This window comes from Macaca nemestrina, chromosome 8, assembly GCF_043159975.1.
Source record: "Macaca nemestrina isolate mMacNem1 chromosome 8, mMacNem.hap1, whole genome shotgun sequence".
Classification (NCBI taxonomy): Eukaryota; Metazoa; Chordata; class Mammalia; order Primates; family Cercopithecidae; genus Macaca; species Macaca nemestrina.
In genome coordinates, this window is record NC_092132.1 from 43952767 (window position 1) to 43962165 (window position 9399).

Here is a 9399-nt window from a genome sequence, read left to right on the forward strand (position 1 = left end):
CGTTCATGTTATTTCCAGAAACTACAGACAGGCCTCGTAAGGCGGATTTTCAATGAGGCTCACGAAGCCTCTCACTTGCTCAGGAAGGAAGCCCCATGGTGTGCCCAGGGGCCCGTTTCCTTACAGTCCCCACCGCATCTCACACACATAGTTGCATGAGCTTCAGACCCACCCCTGCCAGGGCTCCCTTAGAATATTAATATTAAGAAAACTGGGCTAGAATTCGCAGAAATGATCCAGAAGTCATGTATTGACTTAAAGCATTTTCAACAGCCCAATGAGAGAGAAACAAACCAGGTCGAATTGTCTCTTTGCACCATTGTAACCATTACTTTTCCCAGGATACAAAATTTCGTGTTGGAAACCACGACTAGATAAAAGCAACGTTCATTAAATGTAAGCAGACGTAATCCCAGATACTTATCACCCATAAAAACTAGGTGATGTGTGTGGTGAAACCAGATTGCGGGCGCTCAGTACTTATTTCTGGTGGTAAACACATTGTTCTTATTGCTGCTAAATATAACTGGTGAAAATAGAGACCGACTCGTTTTCATTCAGAATTCGAGTCCTGTTGTATCACAAAACTAAGCAAACTAAACGTTAATTGCGCGATTAATTAAACTAGATTTGCAATCATCTTTGACGCACGCAAGGATCAAAACAAACCCCAAAAACTTGCTGTCGCCTCGGGATTTGGCTACTGAAAATTTCAAACTCGAGTCGTGTTTCCTTAAAGACTAGAAAGATTTAGGGAAGAGCTGGGGGTGTTCTCAGACGACCACACACTCTCCTCTTCCTGCCTCAGACCCTCTCCTGTGTTGGTAACGCTAGTTCTTCCCCTCCGGTATGCTGTACTCGGTTAATTCCTCATCGGTGGCTAACGGGGTACAACTATCTGGCAGTTTTTTGCTTGTTAAGTATGACAGCGCATTTTCTTAGGTTCGCCTAACCTACCAAGCGGCTTTATGTTGAAGCTAGTCCTTCCCCTTCACCCCTGAACAGATCCGCTGGGCCTTCCCACTCCTTCCTCGTGGTCCCTCAACTTGGGACGGGTCCCCACCACTTCTCCATGACAGGCCCAGCGGCCCGCGGCCTTGGGGCACCGGCCCTCTCCGGCGACACGCCTTCAGGAAGGCCACCTCGGGGTGGCCGCAACGCCACGGCAAAGTTACCGGGGAAAGCAAAAGGGCGGCCCCGCGCATTCCAATAGGACGCAGCCAGTTCCCAGGCCCGGACGCGCCCGAGAGGAGGGGGAAGGGAGTGTCCCCGCCGAATCCCGAGAAAGGCCGCGGGACCCACCTCCGGCTCCCTCCCGCGCCCGCCCAGGCCCCACCTCCCCCGGATCGCACAAAGCCTTCCGAGGGCGGGGGCCGGCCCGCGGGGAGGCCGTCAGGACGCGGCCAGACCGGGCCCGGTGACCCGCGGGCGACTCCGGCCGCGCAGGCTGTGGCTCGCCGGCGCGTCTGGAGTGCCTGTCCGGGACGGGAAGGACGCGAGCCCAGCGTTCCCCCCGCCCCGAGCCCCCGGCCTTGACGGCGAGAGCACCCCGAGAAGGCTCTGCGCGCCCCACGCAGTCCCGCCTGCCGCGTCCGAGTTGGCGGCCAACTGCGTGGAGGGCCGCGAGCTCCAGGGGCTTGCAGCCGCCGTCGGGGCGCGGGTGAATCGCTCAGCAGCAGGCGCCCCTTGGCGCCCCGCCGAGGCCCTAACTCGAGGCCTCACATGAGTTCCCCCACTTTGCGAACCGTCCTTTCCCCCGGGCACCTGAGGAAGGTGGCCAAACAATGCGGGGGCGGACCCGGGGGAGGGAGGCGGGGGAGGGGAGGAGGGAGGCGGGATGTCGAGGGAGTGGGGGACGGCGCCGGCCGCCCCCGCGCCCCCCGGCCTCCCAGCGCCTCGCCTCCCTTCGGGGCCACAGGCGGGCGCGCACTCACGCCCACCCTCCTGCCCGGTGCGAGAAGATGGCCGTTTCTGCCTCGGTATAAAAGCTCTTTGTTGCGGTCACACAAAAGCGGCCAAGCCCCACTTTTCCAGTAGGCCCTTTGGACAAATCGAAGGAACTCAGCTGAACTTCCAAATGGCCCTAAACGCCAGATCGGTGGGAGCAGCTAAAGCAGAGGGGGAAGAGCAGGCCTCCCGCGCCCATCTACCAAAACCTCTGGCAATATCCAAGTATTCATCCGGGAGCGGGAGCTGAGACCATTCCTAAGGGAGGAAGGAAAAGGAAAACCCACTTTTACTATCAAGGCCCAAAGGGGATATTAAACATTCACATTGTTGTAGGGTTTCTCCTCTTAATCAGGGTAGAAACATAATGCGGAAAAGTCTGGATCCACCAAAAAGAAAAAGAAAAAAGAAAGAAAAATACCAACAATAGCAACTTAAAAACAAAAACAAAAACATAACAAACCAGTTGCCATCAGCCCAAAGTGGTAGTAGCAGCAGCCGGCGCGTGTGATCCACTTACTTGTCCGACTCTTGTGACATGTTTGATCCAATGAACTTGCTCCCCTTTTCCTGGAGCCTCAGCCTCTGGTGAAACTGGACTTTCAAGTCTGTGCAGGTGAAGGTGTGTGAGAGCGCCCGAGATGGCAGAACAAGAGCTACAGGTAATTCTGCTTTTCCGTCCCCCCTCACCACTCTCGCTCGCTCGCCCGCTCGCGCCCTCACCTAGCCGGAAAGGTGGGATAAGGGGGGGCCCCTCACATGGGGCCCGAGCTCGGAGGCGGCCGGGCGGCGCGGAGTCCTCCTGGATCGTGGCAATGGGCAGACACAGAGCAGAAAGTGGCGGACTTGGGCGGCCACAGGTAACTTTCTCGCAAGGAGCTGAATTCTTTCACTAAAGGGTACAAGCCCGAGGGACGAGCTGCGCGATGATTGGCTGGGGAGCTCCCTCAGGTGAGCTGCCATTGGCAGAGGCGCACTCAGGTAAGGCCCTTCTCCAAGTGAAGGTAACTCACTCCGAAGTTTACCTGAGTGGAGCGGCGGCATGCTTGCAGCTCGGCGGCAGCCTGTGAGAGCTGAGGGTCAGTTCTTCGAGTAGACCTCAAGCTGCGTTTTCCTCCTTCTCCAAGGCAGGGATGGGAAGGTCGGGGGTACTGGTTGAAGCGAAGAAAGGGGTTGGGGGAATGCAACACCTGCAAACACTAGGGATTATGGGTCGAGCGGAAGAACTAATGAGAGCCGAGCTCAGGTATCCCAAGTCAACCAGAATCAAATGCGCAGTACGCCACAAGGCATTTAATGCCCACAGTAACAGGGCTGTTTGACAGTGGCAGAAGAGGACGGGACTAAAGTTACTTTGTGCTGAGAGGGGGAAAGAAACACAAAGTTTGGTCTGTTGCGTAATTGAATTTTTAACATTCTTATCCGCAACAAACACTTTTCGCGTCCTGCTGTGTAAAAGACATCAGATATATTACAGATTTTCAAGCAGGTGAGCATCCTTTTACGAGCTGGGCAGGTGGGGAGTGGCGTGGTTTTGATGGAGTGAGGAGATTTGGTTGAATGGACACTAAGATGGCCAGGCGCACCTCTTCGATCTCAACTCTGCAGCCTGGGATTCCAGAGCTGCAAACAACCACTGAATTCGTTCTGTAAACCTGTTGTCATTTGACGTTTCCAGGCAGGCATCAACATTTACATTGTAATTCAATAGACGCTACCGCTACAAAGGTGCTTTATTCTTCCAGCTTAATATGGTTGCTACGGAAACACTGCAGGATGAAACTGATTTTTTTTGTGGTAATGTTTCTCCTGGTTGGGAACAATGCAAATTAGCAGAGGTGTAATTTATAACCGCCGCTACCAAAGAGTGAAGTGTTTGTGGAAGTTCTGACTGGGATCTAGCTCGTACATATGGATTGTGGAAACAAAGGAGGACGTGGAAAGCTTACCATATTTTATTTCCAGTTAATACTAAAGCTGCCAGACTTAATACAACTTTTCTTTTAATCTTATGGATCACATATTTTCTGAAAATTACACGATAAAACAAGGTTTGGTTTGTTCCATGTGTCCATTTTCAACAAATAAATTTCAAAATTGTATTTTTTTAAAACAATATAAACACACACTTAGAAACTAATATATTTTGAGACAATGCAGGTACTATTTTAATATAATATTTTAAGATAATGCAATACCTATCATGTTCCTCTCCTTTTTAGAGGTAGCCACATTCCACTTTTATCTGTCTCTTCTGTCATTCACCTCCCTATTTCTAAATAATTTATACTGCCGTCTCTTGATTTGCCAATAGATGTTGTGCTCTGACTACCTGTTGCTTCAGATTAGGATTTAGCTCTTTCATGCCAAGCAACTTCTCCTTCCAACACAGCACTTTCACAGTTTAGGAGCTAAGTGACTATGCCAGTAGCAATGACAACAGAGCCAATAGTGTACTATTATTGTTTTCTTTCTTATAAAAACTTGTATCTATTTACTTAATTTATTATGCACCTATCCTGATATTTTTCTACAACTGATCTATCAAATGACTATCATATTTATTTTCCAAATGATCAAACAATCAATTCCAATTTTCCCCTGAAAACAATTCCTCCAGAAATTCATTGTTCTACTGTTTCAGTGGAGATGAGTTGCTCTGTGAATCCACTGCTCAAGTGTCATCCTGGGACACTCCTTTTTTTTTTTTTTTTTTTTTTTTTCAGAGTCTCTCTCTGTTGCCCAGGAATGGTATGATCTCAGCTCACCGCAACCTCTGCCTCCCGAGTTCCAGCGATTCCCCTGCCTCAGCCTCCCAAGTAGCTGGGATTACAGGCATGTGCCACCACATTCAGCTAATTTTGTATTTTTAGTAGAGACGGAGTTTCTCCATGTTGGTCAGGCTGGTCTAGAACTCCCAACCTCAGGTGATCCACCTGCCTCGGCCTCCCAAAGTGCTGGGATTACAGGCATGAGCCACCATGCCCAGCCTGGGACACTCCTTAATTTGTAGTGTGAGATACCCATTTCTGTGTTTTGTGCCTTCTTTCTTGGTTTACTGCTTCATTTTCCATGGCACATGTTTTAGTAACAGCCCAAGAAAAGGTACAGAAGGTAAAATTTGAGTTCTTACATACTAGATATGTCTTTATTCAACTTTTACTTTTAATAGAGAGTTCGACCAAGTGTAGAATTCTAACCAGAATTTCTTCATTCATAATTTTATAGAAATTGCTCTTTCACTTATTTATTTTAATTTTTAATTAAAAAAACTTTTTAGGCCATGCACAGTGGCTTGCACCTGTAATCCCAGCACTTTGGGAGGCCAAGGCAGGAGAATCACTTGAGTCCAAGAGTTCAAGATCAGCATGGGCAATGTAGCTAGACCCCATCTCTGTAAAAAATACAAAAATTAACCGGGCATACTGGTGTGCACCTGTAGTCCCAGCTACTCAGGGGGCTAAGGTAAGGAGATTGCCTGACCCCAGGGAGGTCAAGGCTGCAGTGAGTTGAGATCATGACGCTGCACTCCAGCCTGGGCTACAGAGCAAAACCTTGTCTCAAAAAAAATTAATTAAATTTTTAAAAATAGGTTCTTATTCTGTCACACCAGCTGGAGTGCCATGGTTATAGCTCTCTGCAGCCTCAAAAGCCTCAAAATCCTGGACTCAAGTGATCCTCCTGACTCAATTTCCCAAGTAGCTGCAATTACAGGCAGAAATTGTTCTTTTATCTTCTAGCTTCCAGTGTTACTATTGAGAATGCCACTTAATTTTGCCGTGCTTCAGTTTCCTCATCTATAAAATGGAGATAATAATAGTAGTTACCTCCCTAATATGTCTGATTCACTTAGAACAGTATCAGGCACTTATTAAATTATCAATTATTATTCAATCTTATTATTTATTTTTTAAACTGGATTAATCTCAGAATGTTCTTCATTGTTTTTTCCTGTTGCACATCTCTTCATCTTTTGCCCTATTTTGGAGGATATTTTCTTGCTTTACTTTCTACTGCAGTTGTTATCTCAACTATTTAAAGAGCTCATTTCATGCTGTCTGTTATAAATAGAATGTAGTGATCATGTCACAGTCGCACTAACTTTTTCTATCTTTCCAGATAGGCTGTATCCTTTGCCTCCTGCCTAGTCTTGGCTTTCTCTAGCTTCCCTTCTCATGTATTTGTTTTAGTCCCATCACGTTAGAGGCTTTCGTCAACTGTCTGTAAATCTTTTCCTCTCAGGAATGAGGTAATAGAAACCTCACCAGAAACTCTGTATGTGGGTGAGAAAAGTATGGGCTCACTGGTGGGCTTGCTGTATGGTGATCAGACGAAAGCTCATTTTTTCATGGGAAGATACCTCAAATGTCAGAAACTAGATGTCTTTTCTTTGGGGCTTGTCAGTTTCTCATGAGAAATATCTTACAATCCCTTGCCTGAGGAGGCATTCACTTGGCTGCCAGCATTCTGGAAGCAGTTCAGGGGAAGAGGTCTGGATGAGTAACTGCTTAGGATGCAATCTTTCACACTCTTTTCTTTCCTGCAGGTGCCTTATTCCTGCCTTCTTTGTGCCTGCTGGACAAGCCTCCCTCCTCTTTCTCTTGCTGACTGCGAGGAGTGGGACAGGGCACCTGAGACTCCAGCAACTCCAAGTGCCAACATTGACCTGGCCCCTTGCTTTTACCTGCTCACCTCTGCCTCACCTTCTGGGATCCTGGGGCCCTTCATCAGTATTTTCTTCTAGTGATCTCTGTCATCTCCAAGGCCCAGACCACGCTAGGGTTTTGTAGGGAATTGGGCTCTTTCTGTACTGACCTCTATGGCCGTATTACAGTGTAGCTTTCACTGTTCTGTTAAACTAGTTTTCACTCCTCCATCGACCCTCTCTATTCTTCAGAATTGTGTTGAAGTATAACTTTTGCTGATGACTCCTCCTCTATCTTCTTTGCCCCTATGGTTTTATCCCTTTATGTTCTTTTACCATCTTTTTAGGGGAGAATGAAGATAAATAAGTGTGTTTAACCTTTTAATCTGAAGTCCGTTTCCAAAATTGTACAAAAGCTTTTACCAAACTATCCTAAATTTGTTTGTGCAAAGAAACCCAGTGTTCATGTTTAAACCATTCCTTTTGTTGGTTTATGATAGTCAAGAATCTTTTCTTCCTCTTTGGTATCTAATAACTCAACTTTGTTCAGATAGCTTGTTGTCCCTCTACTGGCTAACTACTGCTGTATTTATTGGTTAGATTAGCAAAGGAAGATGTTCGAAAGGACCATTTTAAAATGTCAACCATGAAATTACCTGTTACTCAAATGTTTTGATTCCTTTGGCAGAAGAATAGTAAATAAATATGAAAGCTTCTGCCACACTCACCATGAGACTCTACTACTCTCTCTCCAAATATCTTTATTCATAAACACTTAAGTGCAGCAGTGGTTCCCAAAGTGTGGTCCCTGGATGGACTGTCAACATCAGATCCCCTGATAACTTGTTAGGAATGCAGATTCACCAACTCACCCCAGACCCATGGAATCAGAAATTCGAGGAGGTGGGCAGCAACCTGTGTTTCTAACAAGCCTATAGATGGTTCTGATGTATCTTAAAATTTGAGAAACACAGCACAGTATTCTGACAGCATAAAGCTGCACACCCTTAGCCATTGAAGACCATCATCCTAAATTATGCTGGACATGCAGTTTTGCAACAGACAGCCATAGAGTAAGTAATGGATTTTACCTGTGTGGATTCTTCCATTCTGAACCTAGTGATTATTTATTTAATGGTTGGCTGCTGTCCTTAGTTGGAGTAGTTAGCTCCTCAGAATAATGATCCTGGAATCTGCTGCAGTATGCATCATGAACTTGGAAGTTTCAGCACAGTTTAGAATTTGATGGTTATTTTAGGAGGCAGCAACAAAGCAAATGTTCATATAAAAACTGGTAACAAGATACTGCTGTTTCTAACAAAATTGTTTATGAGTTAAAATTTTTAATTAAATTCCTGGGGAAAAGTAATGTTATTTTGATTATCATTTAAGTAATGGTCTTAATAGATGACTATTAAGATGGCTAATTTCATTTTCTTATTGTCAAAAGTGTTTAGAATTTGATGCTAAATTGTCATTTCATTATCATGAACCTCTTATTATAGTGAGACTTGGGGAAAAGGATGCCATTCTATGCCATCTGGGCAGAAGAATTCAGTTGGTTGGTTTTTGTTTTTGTTTTTTTTTGAGATGGAGTCTTGCTCTGTTGCTCAGGCTGGAGTGCTGGTATGATCTCTGCTCACTGCAACCTCCACTTCCCAGGTTCAAGTGATTCTTCTGCCTCAGTCTCCTGAGTAGCTGGGCCCATCACTAGGTATCTGCAACCATGCCCAGCTAACTTTTGTATTTTTAGTAGAGACAGGGTTTCACCATGTTGGCCAGGCTGATCTGGAAATCCTGGCCTCAAATGATCCACCCACCTTGGCCTTCCAAAGTGCTGGCATTACAGGCATGAGCCACCGCGCCCAGCCAGAATCCAGTTTTAAAGGGCTGCAGATCTAGTTAAACGAGTCTGCCTGCTGACTGTCTTCCGCCATATGTCATCATATGCGGGCCACTATAGCAGATCTGTCATTGAATATGCTGTGAAGCCGTGACAGGTACTATCTCCTCCTAGGTTGTTTTGCACTGTAAAAACACTAATTTGTTAAATTGGCTATTATCCCCAAGAAGGAACCTGGAGAAGAATAAAATGTACCTGGATGCCTGAATTTGAAATCGACCTAAGGATGTATAACTTAACCAACTGAGCATTCAATGGCAGTTCCCTTGCAGTTTGGAGCCTCTTTTTCAGCCAGCAGTCTGTTGGGTTTTGTATATTTCTTAAGGATAGCAAGTGTTTCTGTTGCTGGAATTAGCCATAGGTAACCCTTTCACAGAAAGCACTGCCCTGTTAAAACAGCATTGAGCAAGTGTCTTTATCTCTATTGCTTCATCTTTTTCTTCTCTTTTCTTTTCTTTTAAGACAAGGAGTCACTCTATAACCCAGGCTGGAATTCAGTGGTACAATCTTAGCTCACTGCAGGCTGCCTCAATCTCCTGGGCTCAAGCAGTGCTTGGCCTCTCAAAGTGTTGGAATTATAGGTGTGAGCCACCACATCCTGGCCCTCTAGTCCTTCCTGAATCCTCAGTGATAGGAGAGTAAGGAAGGAGATGAAAGTATTAAAGATGACAACAAAATTTGGAAATTAGAAAGTGACTGAAGGAGTAGAAACTGATTTAGCAGAGTTAAGACAGATGAGCTTAATCATCTGTGACACTGAGGGTCATGACCATTTAGCCTGTAGAACCTCAGAAAAGCCTAGAACAGGTGTGTCCAATCTTTTGGCTGCCCTGGGCCAAATTAGAAGAAAAATTGTCTTGAGCCACACACAAAACACACTAATGATAGCTGATGAGCAAAAAAA

General features: G+C 46.0%; 1 protein-coding gene across 3 annotated transcripts in view; it reads right to left on the reverse strand.

Annotated features, from left to right (window-relative positions):
• Positions 1-3090, reverse strand: part of LOC105476041 (grainyhead like transcription factor 2) — a 184607-nt gene extending 181517 nt beyond the window's left edge. The window contains exon 1 of one of the 3 annotated variants that reach the window (XM_071067933.1): positions 2973-3090. Coding sequence is in view for 1 of the 3 variants with exons in the window: in XM_011731660.3 (XP_011729962.2) it covers positions 2468-2487 (20 nt within the window). In the remaining 2 variants the exon portion in view is untranslated. Of the gene's footprint in view, positions 1-2467; positions 2939-2972 lie in introns of those variants that run through there. The other 2 variants (XM_011731661.3, XM_011731660.3) reach the window with 2 other exon arrangements.
• Between the last annotated feature and the right edge of the window lie 6309 nt (positions 3091-9399).